Here is a 22,887-nt window from a genome sequence, read left to right as displayed (position 1 = left end):
TGAAGAAAGTATTTCAAGAAACAGTTATTTTTCTGTGTAATATAATTAGTACTCTGTGATTAACTGAAGGAAAAAAATACTTTGAAAATTCAAAGAACAAATTGAGAAGTGGCTTCTCTGGACAAACGCTCTATTGTTATTGTATATACTACCTTATTCTACAATTAGAATGTTTATTGGGTAATAATAAGCCTTACCTCTCCCCCCTGTCTTACCATGAGGAAAATAAGCCTTTTGAATTGTGTTCTAAGAGAAGGATGAGTTTAGCAGTCATTCAGAATGTCTCTTCCTGTCCTCCCCTGCCTCTACCTACCAAGCATTTGACAGGTGACAGGATACTGATGATACATATGAAGTCCAGTGTTACAATATAAGGATAAAAGTCAATACATTACATCAACTGACTGCCCTAAGGAAGAAAACAAATCTTAGTATTCCAGTTTATAGTACCTACATGTAGCAATATGAATTTTAATATGCATTTTCCTTATCCCTTGCATTTTTCTTCATGCGACTTTGCAGGACTCAATTTTAAATCAACTTAAAGATAAAAGCCCTATTAGAAAATGCGATTTTCCTTCAAGCAAGTTGATCTAATTTAACCCTGTAGCAGAATCTTAATGGTTTTGAGACAGATGTCTTAATTTTTATACTTCTTTCTTTCAGTATTTTGGGGTGGGGTATTTTTTGAAAGATTAAAATATACCCATTGTGAAAAAGTAATCCTTCTACCCTTGACTCATATGAATACAGAAATATTTATGAATATATCCCCTTCCACGTTTTTACACAAACAGGATTGTAGTATACCCATGGTTTAGTACCTTTCTCTTTATACTGTCTTTTGTCAGTTCTTTCAAAAGAAAGTGCCTGATAATGTTCTGAAAGTGCCACAATTTTCCATACAAAGTTTAATTTGAACTCAACAGACTTGGAAATAATACGTAGTAAATGGTATGTTTGAAGTTATATATATATTTATGAGGCTAACATAGCATAATTATATATGAAATAAATATAAATTATAATTACATAATTAAAATTTGAAGCTGAAAGATTGAAACAATGTTATACTTTCTTTGCTACCAAAGGGACCCTGACCTGTGGTGGTGTAGTCGATAAAGTTTTGACCTGGAACTCTGAGATTGCAGGTTTGAAACTTGCACTTACCTAGTCAAGTCACATATGGGAGTTGATGCTTCCTAACGTGAATGTGAGCTCTTTCTCAAAATATTGTATTGTACTAACTCTACATGATGAAATGGAGCAAGGTGAAGACGTAGGCATTGTGACACAGTATTAGCCTACTATAAGGTTACTTGAACCCAAGCACTGTGACTCTAAGACAGTCCATCTGACGCCCAAGATGGCTACCCAGTGACTAATGGGCAGGTAGTCTATACTGCATGGACATGCTAGACAAAGGGATGATTCACATCCTAAGCTGGACGAAGCAGGAAGGTCTGAGCTTTCATCACGCTACTCAGAGCAGTAGCGTGATGAAAGCTCAGGCCTTCTTTCTCTCTCTCCTCTCTCTAAAATGAATAAATAAAATCTTTTAAAAAGTTTTTTTTTTTAAAAAAGAGAAAAGGCTAATAGAAATCCATTCATCCATTCTCAGTCGCTACCAAGAAACACAAGCTAAATTTCATTAATCCAAGGTCAGAGTTGATGGACTTACTCTTGTTATTTACACATACATCTGCAAAGATTAGTGTGTGAAAACTAGTTTCTTGTGATTACCTTCTAGTTTGGTTAATAATGTCAGTTAATAGCATAGATCATTAATATACCTTTATCTTGTTTTTAGTAAGGTCAGCATGATACTGTAGTTTTGAGTGATAGCACTCAAATTTTGAGTAGTACCTGGTGACCTGGTGATCACTTCAGGGTAATCTACTTCCTCATATAGTCAAAATTTAATGATTTCTATTTGCTTCTTATTTAAAGGACCAAACTTCTATTTATTTCCTTAAAAATTTTAATTTTTTTCCAGTTTTTTCCCCCCCTGTATTTTTCTGAAGCCGGAAACGGGAAGAGACAGTCAGACAGACTCCCGCATGCGCCCGACTGGGATCCACCCAGCACGCCCACCAGGAGGTGATGCTCTGCCCCTCCGGGGCTTCGCTCTGTTGCGACCAGAGCCACTCTAGCGCCTGGGGCAGAGGCCAAGGAGCCATGCCAGCGCCCGGGCCTTCTTTGCTCCAATGGAGCCTCCGCTGTGGGAGGGGAAGAGAGAGACAGAGAGGAAGGAGAGGGGGAGGGGTGGAGAAGCAGATGGGTGCTTCTCCTGTATGCCCTGGCCGGGAATCGAACCCGGGACTTCTGCACGCCAGGCTGACGCTCTACCACTGAGCCAACCGGCCAGGGCCTTTTTTCCAGTTTTATGGAGATAAAATTGACATATTGTATTAGTCCCAGGTATACAACATAATTTGTTGCATGTATATATTGCATAATGATTTCCACAATAAATTTAGTTAACATCCATCACCTCAGAGTTATAATTATTTCTTTTTTCTTACAATGAGAACTCTTAAGATGTACTTTTTATCAACTTTTTCCTTTTTCTTTCTTTTTTTTTAGTGAAAGAGAGAGAAGGGCAGACAGGGACAGACAGGAAGGGAGAGAGATAAGAAGCATCAACTTGTAGTTGCAGCACTTTAGTTGTTCATTGATTGCTTTCTCATATGTGCCCTGACTGGGGTGGGGTAACGGGCTCCAGCTGAGTCAGTGACCCCTTGCTCAAGCCAGTGACCTTTGGACTCAAGTCAGCAACCATGGAGTTATGTCTATGATCCCATACTCAAGCTGGGAACCCTGCACTCAAGCTGGTGACCTTGGGGTTTCAAATCTGGGTCCTTGGTGTCCCAGGTCAACATTCTCTCCACTGTACCACCACCTGGTCAGGTCAATTTTTAAATATATAGTACAGTATTAACTATAGTCACTATACTATACATTACATCCCAGAACTTGATTATCTAATAACTAGTAGTTCTTATGTTTTTTTTTTTTTAGGTCCAACAGCATAATCTGCAATTTTAATTTATTATGCTGAGTTTGGTTAGATTGTTGTGAAAAATACTTAATAGATTAGGCACAAACAAATCATTAAAATAACAGTGCTGAATGCGAAGGAAGTTACTTTTTAACCGCCTTCATCCATTTCTTGCACTCCTCTGCTCTGTCACCTTCCCTTTCCTCTGGCAACCACCAAACTGTTCTCTGTATTTATGAATACAGTTTTTTATAGAGTCCACATATAAGTGAGATCATAAAGTATTTATCTTTGTCTAGTTTATTTCACTTAGCATAATGCAGAATTTCCTTCTTTTAAGGCCTGAATTATATTTTATTATATCAATATGACTGTATCTATCCATTTTGCATTGTCTTTATCCATTTATCTATCAATGAATACTTACACTTAAGTTTTTTCCATGTCTTGGCTACTATAAATAACACTGCAGTGAACATGGAGGTACAGGTAGTATAACAGCAATAAAAAAAAAAAAATTAGTTTGAAGAAATTCAAAGAACCTAGGTGAAACCTGTCACGTTTAGCTCCATGAAGAACTCTAAAGCATATGAACTCATTTATTTTCCCTGTAGTCCACTTTTTAATTTTGAAATGAACAATGCATAGTATATAGCATAGTAAATTAGTATTGTAAGTTCTCTTAGCCTCTTCACCATTTCCATCAGGAAGCAGAAGAAACTTTTTGTATAGTATTAGAGAATCACATTTTGGTGTCACATCCATAAGTGCTTTTAAATAACAAAGACTTTGTGATTATGTATCAGCTTCCATAAATAATATTTTGAACCCTGAGACTCAGAAATAGAACTTTTAAGGAAGAATTTTAAATTTCAAATTAAATATGTTCAGGTTGTTAACATATTTTTCTCCTTCCTTCAAGGCAAAAGATTTATTAAAATTCCAGTTGCCTCTTTTGCAAAAATTGGTAAACTGATTCTAAAATTTATATGGAAATGCGTAGGACTTAGAATAATCAAAATTACTTTTTTCCCCCTTTTTTATTGACTTTATTGGAGTGACACTGGTTAACAAAATTCTATGGGTTTCAGGTGCACAATTCTACAGCACATCATCTGTACATGGTATTGTGTGTGCAGTGCCCCAAGTCAAGTCTCCTTCTGTCACCACTTATCCCCCCTTAACCTCTTCCACCTCCCTCCAAAATTACTTCTTTTTATGAAAGAACAAAGTTGGAGCGCTAATATTACCCACTTTTAAAACTAAAGCTACACTAAGCAAGATGGTGTGATATTGGTACAAAGACATGTAGATCAATATAATAGAATTGAGTGTCCAGAAATAAACCCTTGACATTATGGCTAATTGACTATTTTCATCAACAATACCAAGACAGTTCAATGGGGGAAAAATACCTTTTCAACAAGTGGTACTGGAACAATTATATATGTATGCAAAAAGAAAAGAAAAAAAACTTGGAACCATAGCTTTTACCACATACAGAAATTAACTCTAAATATACTGTTCACAAAATTTAGGGGATATTTCAAAATGATATGAAGCAATAAAACATCCCCTAATTTTTGAAAGCAAATTTAAGGGATATTTCCAAATGAATATGAAGCTATAAAATACCCCTAACTTTTGTGAGCAGTAGATCATAGACCAAAATGTAAAACCTAAAACTAGAAGAAAACAGAAAATTCTTGCTGATAGGAATTTAAAATCTTTCAGCCACTTTTGAAAACTTTAACAGTTTCTTAAAAGGTTAATCACAGACTTACCATTCAATTTAGCAGTTCCACTCTAGGTTTTTATTGATGAGAAGTGAAAATGTATGTTCATCCAAAGACTTGTGCACAAATGTTTATGGCAGGATTATTCATAATAGTCCCAAACTGGAAGCTTTCCAGATGTCCATCAACTGGTGAATGGGTAAACCAAATGTGATATGTCCATAAAATGGAAGACTATTCAGCAATAAAAAGGAAGGAACTTCTGTTACATACTCCACATGAATGAACTTCAAACACATTATTATTCATTGTAGCCAGACAGAAATCTATATAACATGTTATTCCATTTATAGAAATTTTCAGAAATTGCAAATCTATGGAGACCAAAAACACCCGCAGTGGTTGCCTGGAGCTGGAGATGGGAATAGGGATTGAGTGCATATCAACCCAAGGGAATGTTTTTCAGTGATGGAAAAAAATTATTTATTTACTTATTTATTTATTTTAAATTTTATTTTTTTTTATTTATTCATTTTAGAGAGGAGAGGGAAAGACAGAGAGAGAGAGAGAGAGAGAAGAGAGACAGAGAGAGAGAAGGGGGGGAGGAGCTGGAAGCATCAACTCCCATATGTGCCTTGACCAGGCAAGCCCAGGGTTTCGAACAGGCAACCTCAGCATTTCCAGGTCAACGCTTTATCCACTGCGCCACCACAGGTCAGGCTATTTATTTATTTTTAAAAAAATGGGATTTATTGGTGGTGACACTGGTTAACAAGATGTTATACAGGTTCGAGGTGCACATTCTGTACCACATCTTTGGTACACTGTATTGCATTTTCACCACCCCAAATTATGTCTCCATTCATCACTATTTATCTCCCCAGACCCTCCTCCACCTCTTCTCCCCACCCTCCAGCTCCCCAGCAATCACCAAACTGTTTCAGTGTCCATGAATTGTTTTGACCTTTTTGCTCAATCCTTCTCCCTCCCTCACCAAGCCCTACCCCTTAATAGCTGTCAGCCTGCTCTCTATCAGGAGTCTCTATTTTGCTTGTTCATTTTGTTTGTTAGATTCCACATATGAGTGAAATCATATGGTATGTCTTTCTCTGTCTGGCTTATTTCACTTAGCACAGTGCTCTCTTGTCCATCCATGCCATCCCAAAAGGTAAGATTTTCTTCTTTTCTCATCTGAGTGGTATTTCATTGTGTAAATGTACCACAGCTTTTTTTATCCACTCATCTACTGATGGGCACTTGGGCTGCTTTCAAATCTTGGCTTTTGTAAGAACTGGATCTTGGTAATGATTGCACAACTTTATAAATTTCCTAAAAAATAATTGAATTGTATACTTTAAAATGCTGAATTTTAGAGTATGTAAGTTATACCTACATAAATTATGCTGTGAAAAAAGGTATATATTGCATTAGGGTTTAATGAGGGAAGCAAAACCAGTAGGTTACATATATTCTCTATATGCATCCATATGACATACATACATAATGTATGAATTTATTACAAGGAATTAGCTTATGCAATTGTGGAGGCTGGTTAGGCAAGTCCAAGGTCTGTAGGGTGGACTGTTGGTAAGGGAAAATCCAGGGAAGCAGTGTACTGTAATTATAGAGTTAGCAGCTGTTTGGAATTAGATTCATGGCATGCCTAAACCTTCTTTTTAAAAGAACTTCCACTGGTTGATTCAGGCCCACCCAGATAATCTCCCTATTATTAGGGACTTGAATGATATCTGCAAAATCTCATCACAGCACCATGCAATCCATGTTTGAGTTTGATTAAATAACCGGGAGAAGATGTGTGTGTGATATAAAACACTGCTGTTCTTTTTTTAGTCCTTGTAGGGGTATGTCAAAGAACCATTACATACTTACACAAGTATTTTGTTTTCTACAGAAAGACAGTTTGCTTTTACAAGCTACAAGTATATTTAGTGTGTTCATTTGCTCACACAAGTGACACTTAGAGAACCTATTGGGTGCAAGACATAATAGTGTAGACTATACTCTTATTTTTTAAAAAATTCTTTACATGGAGAGTGGCACATAGAAGATGCTCAAATATTTGTTGAATGAATATGCATGCCATCAGTACACCTTCATGATTTGTTCTCTCATTTTATTTGTGCACATAGTATTCAGGCTGTTATGGTTAAGATGGAGTATTCATTATGCAGCCTCAAATAGTCAAGTTTCACATTTTTCTTTCCAAGAATACTCACAACATTCACACACCTTAACTTGTTTTGCCAAGGACTTCCTGAAGAAGTGGTGTTGTAAATAAATACCAACTATAGAAACAAGATAAATTATACTGTTGATTAGTTACAATATTTATAGCGAAGTTACTATGGGGACATTTGAAGACTTGATACTCCATTGAAAGAGAGTGTTTACATAAATCTATTTTCCCACAGATCCAAATTTCCAGTCTTGTAGTTTTCCTTAGTTAGAAGATTTTGATTTCCTGGATCCCTCCCGAGGGAAGACAGGTAAAAAAAAAAAAATGTCATTCCCCCATTCTCCATTACTTCGGTAATTATTATTGTGAGAGGTAATTCTAATCTGTCACAGCTCAGCGATTGTCTCTCTGGGCAACCCCTAACGGTGACTGTGGCAGTTTCTATGGCGACTTTGTATCTGCGGCAGGATATCATCTGGCTGGGCAGGGAGTCAGTGGAGTTCCTGAGGTTTTATCCCTCATTTAACTTTTTCTTACACCAGAGGAGAAGCTCACTGAACAGTTGGTTCCCTCTTATCTGCGCAGCTGGGAAGTAGTGAAAAACAAAGAGGTACTTTCTTGTTCTTAGCTTTTCAGGCCTCTCCCAGACTGGGAGGTCGCAAATTGGGTGCCAGCAAAAATACCTCCTTTATCAAGGCAGGAATCACCAAATTCTATGGGAATCCTTTGTATATGCAGTCGGCATCACAGATAATTGTTCAGCATTCACATGGCACTTTAGATTTTCTATGCATTAAGTATGCCTATTTTTTGCTTAATCATAGTATCACTTTCTAAGAAGGTAGCAAGACTAAAATACAATGTTATTTAAATGTTAATGATATTAAATTGGTTTGGGGGGAGAGGGATTATACCTCTACAATTGGATTTTGTTGTTACTGTTGTGATTTGCATTTTAAGGAAAACTTGAACCCAGAATTTTAGAACTGTAATTTCATCCTTGAGTAAGGTGACCAATCGTTCTCCTTTGTGGAGAACAGTTCTTCTTTTGTAAGTTCCGTCTTCCCTCAAAAAGTGTCCTCCTACATGTTCTTCTTTTTGATTTTAGAAGACTAATCTGTAAATGTCCATATTCGATTGATGCAGAGTCGATCCATTGCGTGTGATGTGACGTATTTGTATCTAAATGAGTACTTTTTTCTTACAGTTATTACTAAAAATTAATAGGCATGTAAACATAATTACAATATAAAATATTACAAATATTTATATTATGCATTTATCATATTATAGTGTATTATAGTTGCAGTGAATAAAATATTTCTTTTATTTACGATATTGTTTTCTTCAATTTATTTTTGTCCTCCTTGTCATTGTAAAAAAGTTGGTTACCTTATCCTTGAGGAAACTGAAGCCCTAACCTAGAAGTGACTGGTTTCATTTTTTTTTTTTTTTTGTATTTTTTTCTGAAGCTGGAAACGGGGAGAGACAGTCAGACAGACTCCCGCATGCGCCCGACTGGGATCCACCCGGCACGCCCACCAGGGGCAATGCTCTGCCCACCAGGGGGCGATGCTCTGCCCCTCCGGGGCGTCGCTCTGCGGCGACCAGAGCCACTCCAGCGCCTGGGGCAGAGGCCAAGGAGCCATCCCCAGCGCCCGGGCCATCTTTGCTCCAATGGAGCCTTGGCTGCGGGAGGGGAAGAGAGAGACAGAGAGGAAGGAGGGGGTGGGGGTGGAGAAGCAAATGGGCACTTCTCCTATGTGCCCTGGCTGGGAATCGAACCCGGGTCCCCCGCACGCCAGGCCGACGCTCTACCGCTGAGCCAACCGGCCAGGGCCTGGTTTCATTTTTTCATAGCAAGTGGATGGTTAGAGCTCTAACAGCATCCCTGCCCTTTTATTTTAACTGCCATTCTTTAGACTAATACAGTCCTTGTAAGGAAGGCCCAAAACAGCCCAGGGAGTTGTACACTTAAAACCTGTGTGGTTTTGCAGACCAGTGTCACCCCAATAAATTCAATAAAAAATAAAATGCAGTTATAAATAAATAAGTAAGCAAGTAAATAAATAAATAAATAAAAAGGCCTAGAGTTCTGGGTACTAATATATAAGATGTTACGAATATATTGAGGCTATACAATAATGGATTTATGTACTTTTTCTCTTCATAGTGTAGAATATTTTAATCTTTAGGGGTTGAAGATGGCAGGTCCAAACAAAGCTGCCATTGCAGCAGAAAAGGAGGCTCTGAAGTTGAAGTTACCTCCAATTGTCCATCTCCCTGAAGACATAGGTGTTAACACATCAACACAGATTAAGCTGCTGAATTACAGAAGATCCAAGGAGCAGAAGAAGACAATTAATCAGTTAGTGTAAGTAGCATAATAGTAATTCTTGTTTGGAATTCAAGTGAAATGATTAGTGTTTGTATTGTTTTAAAAAGCTTTATACACCCATGCTAAACATTCTGTTGTGTAAGCTTTGTATTTTCATTTGAAATACAGTAATGCCTCGGTTTTTGTTGACTTTGGTTACCGTCAGCAGTTTCAGTTTTTGTTGATTTTTTCCGCGAAATATTTGTCTCAGTTTTCGTGGGTTGCCTCGGATTTTGTCGGCGTGCCCACGTGACTTCACTGCTAATTTTGCGAAAACAAAGGGCGACCCACGTGTTCTCCTGCTCAGTGTGGGGTTGTTTCCCGTTGTGTGAGCATCACCCAGGGCATCTAGAGAAACAATTCTATTGCTTTCCAGTGTTTTTGTGCCTTTTAAAATTGATCACAAGTGCTAATATAGTAATTGGATTTACATTGATAATATGGAAATCATTGCTTCAGTTTTGGATTTCACTGATTGTTTTTGGACAGATTATCAACAAAAACCAAGGTATCACTGTACATTGTGAAGGTCTTTTATGTCAATAAGTACATTTCTACATCATATATGTTTTCCACTGTTAGCTCTATACCATAAAGTATTTAATCAATCCTCCTTTTGATATATTTACAGAATGCTGTGATAAATATCCCAGTAGCTGACTTCTTACACACATCTTTATATCTTTAAGATAAATTCGTTGAAACAAGATATACATCCTTCACATATTGTCAGATTGCCTTGTGAGGGGTAAATTTTCATTCCTGTCAGCAATGTATCATCCTGTCATCCTCTTCTCCACACCATCACCCACATTGGGTGCTAGTATTTTTATCATTGTTCCCAGTTTGAAAGGGGAAATAATAAGATCTCCCTGATGTTTTACTTGCTCTTCCCTAATTAGTACTGGAGTAGAACACTTTTCATATGTTTTTTGGTATTTGTATTAGTTCTTTGTGAACTCTCTACTCCGGTCCATAGCGCATTTTTCTTTCAGGGCTTGTTGTGCAGGAATCATTTGCCAAGATAATGTGTTAAATATGTATCTCCCATTTTTTCATTTGTTTTTAATTTTTAAGTTTTTTAATTGCAGAGAACTTAAAAATTTTCATTTTTGGTTTCTGTCATGACATCGTCCTTATAAAAGAATCTCTCCCTACCTCAAGGTTATAAAAATATCTAAATTTTTGCCTGACCGATGGTGGCATGAATAGAGCGTCAACCTGGAATGCTGAGGTCTCAGGTTGAAACCCCAAGGTAGTTGGCAAGCACAAGCTTGCCAACTTGAGCACAGGGTTGCCAGCTTGAGTGTGGGATCAACAGGATCCCATGGTCTCTGGCTTGAGCCCAAGGTCTCTGGCTTGAGCAAGGGGTCACTGGCTCTGCTGGAGCACCCCCAACCCCATCAAGGCATGTATGAGAAGCAATCAGGAAACAACTAAAGTGGTTTAGTTATGAGTTTGTGCTTCTCATTCTCTCCCTTCCTGTCTCTCACACAGTCTCTCTCTCTCTCTCACTATAAAACAAACAAAAACCCTGAAGTTTCTTATTGTACTTCAAAGTATTTTTTACATTGAAATGTTCAATTTATCTTGTAATAAAGGTTTAATTTATCTAATAATTTAAAAATACTTAAATAAAAATAAAATAAAAAGCTCTAACTGTTGCCTTGACCAGTTGGCTCAGCGGTAGAGTGTCGGCCCCGTGTGTGGAAGTCCCAGGTTTGATTCCTGGCCAGGGCACACAGGAGAGGCACCCATCTGCTTTTCCACCCCTCCCCCTCTCCTTTCTCTCTTTCTCTTCCCATCCTGCAGCCAAGGCTCCATGGAAGCAAAGTTGGGCCGGTGCTGAGGATGGCTCCATGGCCTCCACCTCAGGTGCTAGAATGGCTCTGACTGCAGTGGAGCAACAGTGGGCATGCTGGGTGGATATCCCAGTTGGGCGCATGCAGGAGCTGCCCCCCCCTTCTCACTTTGGAAAAATACAAAAAAAGAGAAAAAGTTCTATCTGTTTAGGTTGTTCATAGGCAAAATATCATAATAAATCTCAATTAGGAAAACAGTTGGAAAAGTAATCATAATGATATTAAATGATACATAATGCTTACACTAATCAGTACTTACTTTAAGCATTGTTTTGATCACTTCACCTATACTTCTCACAATAGTCCTATAATTGGGTACTGTTGTTATGTGTACATTATAGATGAGTAACTTGTTCATGCAGCCTTCACAGATATCTCCAGGTAGAAGTGACTTTCCCTCCTCTGAACCATCAGGGTCCATACCTTTCATTCTGTTTTTATCTGTTCATTCTTTCAGTTTATAAATTACTTGAGATTTGTTGCTGCTATATTTTAATAAAACATTGTAGTGTCTTGCATGATATAAGCCTTCAACAAATCTTAGGTGACCTGATTATATGATGACATAACTTTATTTAAAGATGAAGTTATATGTTTTGGGTGATAAATTTATACATTCAATACTGTGTATTGAGCACCTACTCTGTGCCAGCTACTATACAGGGCATTGGGGATAAGAAAATGAATAAAATGTTTTACAACATATAATATGTCAAATGGTGGTAAATGCTATGAAGCAAGGTAAGTGAGAATAAAAGGGATGGGTAGTGAAGGAAGTGTAACTTAATATAAGGGGTAAGGGAAGGCTTTTCTGACAGGGTGGTAATAAACAGAGACAATGCATATACGTGCTCACAATCATCAGGATTAACTTAAAAATTGTCAAATTATAATTGAAAAAAATTTTTTGATTGATTTTTTTAGAGAGATAGAAGAAGGGAGAGAGAGAGAAAGAGAGAAGCATTCATTTGTTGTTCCACTTAGTTATGCATTCATTACTTGCTTCCCATATGTGCCCGACCAGGGATCAAACCCACAACTTGGCATTTTGGGACAATGCTCTAATCAACTGAGCTAACTACCTAGGGCCTTAAAAAAGTTTGATTTTTTTTTTTTTTTTTTTTTACACAGAGACAGAGAGAGGGATAGACAGGGACAGACAGACAGGAACGGAGAGATGAGAAGCATCAATCATTAGTTTTTCGTTGTGCATTGCAACACCTTAGTTGTTCATTAATTGCTTTCTCATATGTGCATTGACCGTGGGCCTACAGCAGACCGAGTAACCCCTTGCTCGAGCCAGCGACCTTGGGTCCAAGCTGGTGAGCTTTTGCTCAAACCAGATGAGCCCGCGCTCAAGCTGGCGACCTCGGGGTCTCGAACCTGGGTCCTCGGAATCCCAGTCCGACACTCTATCCACTGTGCCACTGCCTGGTCGATTTTTATTTTTTAATCTCATCCTTTTGTATTATACATGAATAATTGGAAAATTAAGGTCTCATTAATATGGCCTTTGAGATTTATTTCTCAAAATATTCAGTAAGATAACGAACTTGTGAGTCTCGCTTCAAGTATAGTTTAAAAAATGTTGAAATTGTAATATTTTAATAACATACCTTAATGTTATCTTCAAGAGATACACACATTTTTAAACTTTATATTTCAGAATTGATAGAGCCAAAAGAAATTTAGACAGAACACTAGATAAAAGAACACCTTCATCACCAGAGCCAGAGTATCCTCCAACTGTAAGTTTATATTTTGTCTTTAAAAATTTTATTCTTGTACTGTTTTTATTCTTATTATAAATAATTTTTAATATAACTAGTATTTTAAAGGATATTTACATATAATTAAACTATATTTTAATTTAAAAATTACTTAAAAAGTTTTCCCTTGATTTAATTATCTCTTTTGTTTGCTTTTGACAGATGACCAGTGAAATTAAAAAGAAAGGAGTGAGTTCGTTTTTTTAAATATTTATTGTTTTGAAAATATTCAAAGAAACTAATACAAACTAGCTCCTTCTAAAACCACCTGCTAAGTGCCATTCTAGAAAAGAAAGAAATTTAGAAATTGAGATTTTTATTTTCTCTGCCCAAAGGAACAGTCATGTAATTGATGGCAATATGGGTTTTAAGAATTACATTGTTGCCATGGCCACCATCACAGCCGCCTGGCCCATGCAGGTTCACATTGGATTCAGACAGATGGTAATGAAACAACGGAGCCAAGAACTGGTGGGCCAATATCTTTAATCCTAGCTTGCACCTGGTGGGCAAGTAAAAACACACACTGGGCTCCAAAACCCACTCATTCAGTGCTCACAAAGCTACTGACTTATCTGAGTTTCCTAGAATCAAAGGTTTCTAGCTCACTAGCCTTATTCACCTCTGTTCCCCATCTCCTTCTCTCTGCACAAACTCTGCACAACTGGCTTCTCCTTCAGCATTCTGCCACCTTGGCTGCTTCTCCTTTCCTCCACGTGACCTTTCTCTGCTCTCCTTTTCTACTCTCCTCTCTAATGCTAATCTCAGGAACCGAGAGAGAGCAAGTTCCCGGTCTGCCCCACTTTATAGTATAGAAATCAAAACCTTTAATCCAATATACAAACAAGGAAGTCTCTGATACAAAGTCACTTATCTGAGGCATAATGGAATTCCTCTTGAGAGTGTACCACCCCACATCAAAAAGGGTGGGAAAGGCTTAGTCTTAAAACTAAACCTTAGGCTATAAGGATCCTGCCTGCTTACAGCCTGTCCCCAACACACATTAATATAATCACGCCCATCCCGAGCAAGAAGGGCAACCAATACAATCACCTGGGCAATGGGCCTCCCCGTGGGCAGCCCCATCTTTAACAAAGTGAGCATAATATATTTCATCTGCCCAACAATATGTCTTTTTGGTTTAGTGTTTTGGTTTTCTTTGGATTAATACCCAGAAGTGGAATTGCTGGGTCCTTTATAGCCTTTGTTTATAGTCTGTGTTGTCTGGTATAAACATTGCTACCCTAGCTTTTCTTTTTCTTTCATAAATTTTTATTTCATAAATATCTTTTTCTATCCCATTACTTTCAGTTTGAATGTGTCTTTCCACCAGAATTGAATCTTTTGTAGACAGTATAGTATTGGTCTTGTTTTCTTATTCTTTCAGCCACTCAGTGTCTTGATTTAATCAATTTGCATTTAAAGTAATTGTGCATAGATATGTATTTATTGCCATTTTATTCATATTTTTTATTCCTCCTCCTCCTCCTCTTTCTCCTTTCTTCTTTTGAGTAAATCCTTTAACATTTCTTGCAATATTGGTTTGGTGGTGATGAACTCCTTTACCTTTTTGTTATCTGGGAAACTCTTACCTGTCCTTTGATTTCAAATGATAGCTTTGCTGGATAATCTTGATTGTAGGTTCTTGCTTTTTATTACTTTAAATATTTTATGCCAACCCCTTCAGGCCTACAAAGTTTCTGTTGAGAAATCAGTCTTATGGGAGCTCCCTCTCAAGTAATTGCTTTTCTTTTCTCTTGCTGCTTTTAACATTCTCTTCTTGTCTTTAACCTTTGACATTTTAATTATAATGTGTTTTGGTGATGGGCTTTTTGGGTTCAGTTTGTTTGGGATTCTGTGCTGCTTCCCAGACTTGTGTGTCTATTTCTTTTGCCAAGTTGGGGAATTTTCTGTCATTATTTTTTCAAATAAGTTTTCAATTCTTTGCTGTCTGCTTCTGGTACCCACATGATGTGAATGTTGTTAGGTTTAATGTTGTCCCAGAATCCGTTTAAACTATCCTTATTTGTTGTGTCACTTTAGTTGTTCTTTGATTGCTTTATCATACATGCCTTGACCGAGGCATTCCAGCTGAGCCAGTGACCCCTTTGCTCAAGCCAGCGACCTTGGGTTCAAGCCAGCAACCTTTGGGCTAAAGCCAGTGATCATGGGGTCATGTCTATGATCCCACACTCCAGCCAGTGACCCTGCACTCAAGCTGGTAAACCCACACTCAAAGCCAGTGATCTTGGGGTTTCAAACTTGGGTGCTCAGTGTCCCAGGTCGATGCTCTATCCACTGTGCCACCACCTGGTCAGGCAGATTGGTCCTTTTTTTATATATTTTTTTATGTCCACTTTTATGTTTCCTATCTCTTTGTTGAAGTTCTCACTGTGTTTATTTATTCTTCCCCTAAGTTCATTGAGCACCCTTATAACCATTATTTTGAACTCTACATCTGGTAGACTCTTTGTCTTCATTTTATTTAGTTCTTTCTGGAGTTTTGTCCTATTCTTTCTTTTGGGACATGTTTCTTTGTCTCCTCATTTTAGCTGCCTCCCTGTGTTTGTTTTTATGTATTAGGTAGATCTTATATGTGTCCCAGTCTTGGTAGAGTGTTTTATATAGGCAGTGTCCTGTGGGGCCATAACATCTTCAGTCACCTGAGTAGGTTATTCCAGGTGCGTTCCCATGTGGGCAGTGTGCACCCTCCTATTGTAACTGAGCCTTGATTGTTGTTGGTATGTCAGTGAGATGGATTGACCCCCAGGCTGATTGGCTGCAAGGACCAGTTGTGACTACAGCAGAGGAGATATTGTGCAGTGGCCAACCCCATAATGCAAGATTCTCTTTATCTGGATTCTGGTACCTGCTCAGTCCAACCCTTGAGTGTGTTGCTCATAGAAGTGCTTGGGTGGTACTCTGGTTTGGTCTGAAGCTATTCACTGAATGTGCTGGCTCCCCCCCCCCCCTCCCCCCGCAGGATGTGCATGATGAAGGTCAACCGTTGCCTGTACCCTGCCCAGGGCCACCTGGCATGATCTACAAAGTGATGTGTAGATGTTTGCTGCTTGTGCTTAGAGGTGCTCAGGAGAGGACAAGCTGAGACCTGAGGCTGGCCGCCACTAGTGCTACACTTGGGGCTGCTTAGCAAGAGGTACAGGTTAATATTGAGGCCACATCCTGCTTTCTTAGGAGTTTGTGGACCTTTAAGAGATTTTAGGAAAGTCCACAGTATGTGATAAAGGACAGGCCTTTTATGGAAATGGCACTGGAAGTGACTTGGTTGGGCCCCCAGGTTGGGTGGAGCAGCATCTCAGGGAATCACCAGGGACCAGAAACAGTGTATATTAGACAAAGGATCTTTGTTTTGACTTGAATAAATGAAAAGTTTAGTAAGAACATTAATTAGGCAAGAACTCACCATAAATAAAGAAGACTATAAAATGGCATCTTTGTAGATTATACTTTTGGGAAAAGTGTTTTTATTGTGAAAATGTTATTTTGCAAGATGTTTTTATTCTGAAAAAATATTGTCTTGAGAACATAACTCAGGAGTTACATTTAAATGCTATACCATTTAGAACATTTAATTTTTTCTTATTATGTTTTTAGTTCAACTATATTTATATGAAGCAATGTGTAGAAAGTAGTCCTATAGTACCTATTCAGCAGGAATGGCTGGATCATATGTTAATGCTGGTACCTGAGTCTTTAAAAGAAGGGAAAAAAAGTGAAGAACTCATTCAAAGTCTCATAGATGAGGTCTCAAATGACTTTGAAAAAAGCATGAAGAGATATCTGGGTAAGTAATATATAATACCTTTACTCCCCTGCAACTCCCAATCAAAAGCAGAAATGTAAATAATGAATGTTTTATAGTTAGCTATATCTATTCTTAGATATTTTTATTTAAGTATTTATTTTAAGCCTATAATGTTAAAATATTGATAATTTAAGGTCATTTTTGTAATTTTTTATATACTTATTAGCTAAATAGCTTTTTGATTTTTCACTTTGTCTTTAGAGTTTTTGCTGTACTACTGATTGGACTGTAAGATAATATTATTGAATTTGGAGAAATTTACTAGGAATTTAACTTTTTCTATTTTTATTGGAATAAATTTTTTTTAAGTGGCCATGCCAGTGACTTTTGAGTAGACAGAAAGCAAAAAACTGAGAACTTACTAAAGCTTTACTGTATCTGAATTCACCTCCAAAGTAAGGCCAAGATAGTATCAAGAGCATGATTTTGTTTCAGATAAAGGAATTTTTTCTATATTCCTTTTTTTCTTTTAAAAAAGATTTTATTTATTGATTTTTACAGAGAGGTGGGGCAGTGAGAGCAAGAAATATCAACTCATAATTGCTTCACTTTAGTTGTTCATTGCTTGCTTGCTGTGTATGCTTTGCCTGGGCAAGCCCAGAGTGGAATTTTTTCTTAAATTCATTTTAATGCACAGTAAACTGTACCATCCAATATCAAATATCAAAAATCAGAAACTTTGATTTGAGTAGGTCTTGCAAGGATTTTCAAGAAGTATTAATACATATATGTATTTTAGTGAAGAGTGTCCTCAGAAAACCTCCAGTTCAATGGCTTGAAGATGAAGGAAGCCCTTTACCTGAATTCCCTGTGTGAGTAAATTATTTTAAAAAACAGTGCTGCACCTAGGTTTGGATATCAGATTGAAAATTAACTGATCTTACATTTAAGTCTACAACTGTGAAACCCAAAGGTATTTTGAACACACCTAAAAAATAGTACTACTGTTTTCACTCCTTCCCCCAAAATATCATCTACTGTGCTTGTCTAGTTGATGCCTACACAGTCAGGGAAACCTATATGGATGTATATAGTTCAACTAGACCTTAAGTAAGATTTGGTGTATGCCAGATAAATTTCTCCATCTCTTCGCCGCAGTACTAAGGACTGCATTCATTTATCTCTATCCAAGGTAACTGAGCCAGAGCACTGTGGAAGTTACCAGGGCACTCCTGCCCAGCCAATCAGCCTTTCTTACCTACAAATGAACTCGAGTTCTCAGTATGGTAGTTACCAGAGAGGAAGAGGGTGGGGGAGGATGAAAAGGGTAAAGGGTCAAATATATGGTGGCTAGACTTACGGTGGTGAGCACACAATGGAATATACAGATGTTGTATTATAAAGTTGTACACAATAAATTTAATTAGAAAAAAAATTTAAATGACCTTTGTTCTCTCTGAAGACAATGCACTTTCAAGATTTTGATGTATTTTTATTACATATATATCTCCTCAGGCTCCCATGTCTGACCACATTTTTCTTTTCTCAATCCCCAGTCTTCTCACTTTAATATTAATTTCATATCATAAATATTATTTCTATAAGTTAGAGTATATTGTTTGAATTCTTATTAATATGGTATACTGCTTTTCCAGAGGCCTGGATTATTCTAATCCATGGCATTCTAGCTATCTGCATACAAGAAGTCAAATATTAGCTAATTTGCACATTGTTCATCCAGTTATGAAAATGTTACTGGACCTTGGTTATAAGACATTTGCTAATACATCTTTGCTGGACTTAACAGGAATTAGGTAAGATCCCATATTTATTAATTAACATTAAAATTTTTAAAGTCTTCTGTTGGAATATTTATATTTTTGATTCTATAATTTTTAAAACTGAATGATAAATTGTCAGAACTCTCCTTTAGATTTCAAAAAATTTTAATTTATCTGTTTCAACAATTTTGTATATCAAGACCAATATCTTTAGGTGGACCATGTCAACCCAATAAATTAAAAAAATAAATTCATAAAAAAGACTATATCTATCATTTGCTTTAAAATTATTTATTTTTCTCATAAATAGAGCTAAAGGCCCAATTGATTGTGAATCACTGAAAAATGATCTATCAATACAAGCTAGAAAGGCAGAAGAGAAGATAATGAACACATGGTATCCAAAGGTTATAAGTCTTTTTACCAAGAAGGAAGCACTGGAAGGCATTAAACCTGAAAAATTGGATTCATTTTATAACTGTGTTTCGACACTTATGTCAAATCAGGTAAATATGTTTTATGTACTTTATTTTTTATTTTATTTTTTTTAAACTTGGTATTTATTTTCTCTCTTTCTTTCTTTTTTTTTTTTACAGAGACAGAGAGAGAGTCAGAGAGAGGGATAGACAGGAACAGACAGACAGGAACGGAGAGATGAGAAGCATCAATCATTAGTTTTTCGTTGCGCATTACAACATCTTAGTTGTTCATTGATTGCTTCCCCATTTGTGCCTTGACCATGGGCCTTCAACAGACCTAGTAACCCTTTGCACAAGCCAAGGACCTTGGGTCCAAGCTGGTGAGCTTTTTGCTCAAACCAGATGAGCCCGGCTCAAGCTGGCGACCTCGGGGTCTCGAACCTGGGTCCTCTGCATCCCAGTTTGATGCTCTATCCACTGCGCCACCACCTGGTCAGGCTGTTTTATGCTTTTTAAATAATTAAAATTAGTATTTTAATAATTAAGATTCTATTTAGATATGATACTAAATAATTATTTTGAAGTAAATTATGAAAATTATTTTTCTATAATTCTTTTTCTTTTTATTCATTTTAATTTATTGTGTTTACATAGATTCTAATGTTGCCCCAAATGCATCCCTCCCTACCCCGTATTCTGCTCAACATTTCCCTTATCCCCCTCCTCATAGCACCCTCCCCCCTTCCCTTCAGGAATAGCCCATCCTATCATCCCCTTTCCCTCTGTCCTCTTTTCCTCTGGTCCCTTTTTATCCCTCCTCTGTCTTAATTCCGTTCCTCAGTTCACATTGTTCATTGGATTCCTCAAATGAGTAAGGTCATGTGATATTTTTCCTTTTCTGCCTGCTTATTTCACTCAACATAATAGTTTCCAGGTCCATCCATGTTGTTGCAAAAGGTAAGATTTCCTTCTTTTTCATAGCCCCATAGTATTCCATTGTATATATGTACCAAAGCTTTTTAATACACTTGTCCACTGACAGACACTTGGGCTGTTTCCAGATCTTGTCTATTGTGAACAATGCTGCCATAAACATGGGGATGCATTTCTCCTTTTGAATCAGCGATTTGGTATTCTTAGGATATATATTGTTCTTCATTACTTTGAATATTTCTTGCCATTCCTTTCCGGCCTCAAGTATTTCTGTTGAGAAGTCAGATGTCATCCTTATGGGGGCTCCTCTGTAGGTAATAGACTGCTTTTCTCTTACAGCTTTTAGTATTCTTTCTTTGTCTCTTAGTTTTGGTATTTTAATTATGATGTGTCTTGGTGTAGATTTCTTTGGGTTTCTCTTTAATGGAATTCTCTGTGCTTCTTGAACCTGTTTGACTTCTTCCTGCATCAATTTAAGGAAGTTTTCAGCTATGAGATCTTTGAACAAGATCTCTATCCCTTGTTCTTTCTCTTCTTCTTCAGGAACCCCTATGATGCGGATGTTATTTCTCTTCAGGTTGTCACAGAGCTCTCTTAGAGAGACTGGTAGGACTTTTTGAGCCTCTTTTCTTTTTGCTGCTCTGCTTCTGTGCCTTTGTTTATCTTGTCCTCTAATTCGCTGATTCGATCCTCAGCTTCATCAATTCTGCTTTTAATTCCTTCCATGTGGTCTTCATTTCTGATATTGTATTTGTTATTTCTGACTGATTATTTTTTATTATTTCAATGTCCTTTTTTATACTTGCTATCTCTTTATTTAGGTGCTCGTATGTTGATCCATTGTTGTTCTGAGATCTTTGAGCATCCTAATAATTATTATTTTAAACTTGCATCTGGTTATATCCAACTCATTCTAGTCCTTTTCTGGGGATTTCTCTTGATTCATTTGGGTTGCATTTCTCTGCCTTCTCATTTTGTCTGTGTATAAGAAGGGTGTGGCCACAGGAGTCTAATGGGTGTGGCCTCTGTGTTCCCTAGGTGTGTTCTGTCTGCAGGCCCACCACCCCCTCTGTCACTGCCTCAAGTGTTTGGGTATGTGCATTGTCAGCGCTGACCTGCTGTGGCAGTTGCTGCAGTTTCTGCCTTTCATCTGCAGGGGGGGAGGAGGCTGTGTTTACATGCCCAGGCTACGCCCTGGCCATCCTCAGCCTTCACCCTGCCCCTGTGGGCAGGAATGCAGGCAGGACCGCTCTTGCTTACCTGGCCCACAGCCAGGTTTGACCACTTTCGTGCACCCCTTCTGCCCCCACAGGTGCCCTCTGCCTCCGGCCTCGTCGGGCAGGACTGAGCTCACACCAGGCCTCAGTCATGGCCGGCCCGGTTTCCACCCCTACCAACTGGACTGCCTTTCCACATCCTGCCGCTGCCTGCCCCCCCCCCCCCCCAGCTAGCACTCAGCAGTGTGGGTGGGGGCGATGCAGCTCAGACCTTAGCACTCAATATTGTATCCCTGATGGCTCCTTCTTTCTAAGCGACTCTGCTCTGAGTGCCACAGGAGGGCTTCTGTTTGGCTGGTGTCTTGCTTCCCTTTGCTGGTATTATTGGTTCCAGGGGAAATATTCACTTTATATTTGTGGAGTGACTCAGCCAAGGGGTTAGGTTGGCTGTCCCTCAAAGTGTTTCTCCCTGTGCCTCCCTGTGCCTTCCTGCTACTCTGGTCCTCTTATCTCTACTCATCCCCCAGAGATCTGGGTGAGTAGTTGTGAAAGTGGTTTTCTGTGTGGTTCCTTTAAGAAGAATCCTGGATCTGAAAAATCTGTTTCTTTCTCACAAACAGTATCCTGGCTTGTTTTACAGCTAAATACTGTTTGTACACCTCTTCTAGGCTCTGGGGCTGCAGGCTGGGGCTTTGTTCCTGGGGCCCAGGACCCTCCCCTCTCTGCTAAACACACTTCCCACCACGCGAGTCCCTCTGGGCTGCTGTTTGCTTCCGGGAGCTGGGCAGCTTTCTCCATGTTTCCACTTTTCCTACCAGTCTCAGTGTGGCTTCTTCAGTAATCCTTAGTTAAAGAGTCCTCTTAGTTTAGTCCAAAGTTGGTTTTTCCAGATGATGGTTCTTTTTTTTTTCCCCTGAGCATTTTTTAAAATTAATTTTAATGGTGTGACATTGATAAATCAGGGTACATATGTTCAGAAAAAAATCTCCCAATTATTTTGACATTTGATTATGTTGTAGATGATGGTTTTTTTAAAAAATAATTTTATTTTTAATGGGGCAACATCAATAAATCAGGATACATATATTCAAAGATAACAAGTCCAGGTTATCTTGTCGTTCACTTATGTTGCATACCCATCACCCAAAGTCAGATTGTCCTCTGTCACCTTCTATCTAGTTTTCTTTGTGCCCCTTCCCCTCCCCTTTCCCTCTCCCCTCCCCCCTCCCCCCGTAACCACCACACTCTTATCAATGTCTCTTAGTTTCACTTTTATGTCCCACCTATGTATGGAATAATGCAGTTCCTGGTTTTTTCTGATTTACTTATTTCACTTCGTATAATGTTATCAAGATCCCACCATTTTGCTGTAAATGATCTGATGTCATCATTTCTTATGGCTGAGTAATATTCCATAGTGTATATGTGCCACATCTTCTTTATCCAGTCATCTATTGATTGGCTTTTTGGTTGTTTCCATGTCCTGGCCACTGTGAACAATGCTGCAATAAACATGGGGCTGCATGTGTCTTTACATATCAATGTTTCTGAGTTTTGGGGGTATATACCCAGTAGAGGGATTGCTGGGTCATAAGGTAATTCTATTTTCAGTTTTTTGAGGAACCACCATACTTTCTTTCATAATGGTTGTACTACTTTACATTCCTACCAACAGTGTATGAGGGTTCCTTTTTCTCCACAGCCTCTCCAACATTTGCTATTACCTGTCTTGTTAATAATAGCTAATCTAACAGGTGTGAGGTGGTATCTCATTGCAGTTTTGATTTGCATTTCTCTAATAGCTAAAGAAGATGAGCATCTTTTCATAT

General features: G+C 38.1%; 1 protein-coding gene across 1 annotated transcript in view; it reads left to right on the top strand.

Annotated features, from left to right (window-relative positions):
* Positions 1–7,464: 7,464 nt before the first annotated feature.
* DNAH12 (dynein axonemal heavy chain 12) overlaps positions 7,465–22,887 on the top strand; it is a 399,320-nt gene continuing 383,897 nt past the window's right edge. The window contains exons 1-8 of the mRNA XM_066351331.1: positions 7,465–7,544; positions 9,108–9,308; positions 12,840–12,921; positions 13,105–13,131; positions 16,558–16,747; positions 17,508–17,580; positions 18,364–18,522; positions 18,800–18,995. Of these exons, the coding sequence (XP_066207428.1) occupies positions 9,139–9,308; positions 12,840–12,921; positions 13,105–13,131; positions 16,558–16,747; positions 17,508–17,580; positions 18,364–18,522; positions 18,800–18,995 (897 nt within the window). The 5' untranslated portion in view covers positions 7,465–7,544; positions 9,108–9,138. The remainder of the gene's footprint in view (positions 7,545–9,107; positions 9,309–12,839; positions 12,922–13,104; positions 13,132–16,557; positions 16,748–17,507; positions 17,581–18,363; positions 18,523–18,799; positions 18,996–22,887) is intronic.

Source organism: Saccopteryx leptura, chromosome 10 (assembly GCF_036850995.1).
Source record: "Saccopteryx leptura isolate mSacLep1 chromosome 10, mSacLep1_pri_phased_curated, whole genome shotgun sequence".
NCBI lineage: Eukaryota > Metazoa > Chordata > Mammalia > Chiroptera > Emballonuridae > Saccopteryx > Saccopteryx leptura.
The sequence above is the reverse complement of the archived record's forward strand: the minus strand, read 5'-3'. Positions and strand labels throughout refer to the sequence as shown.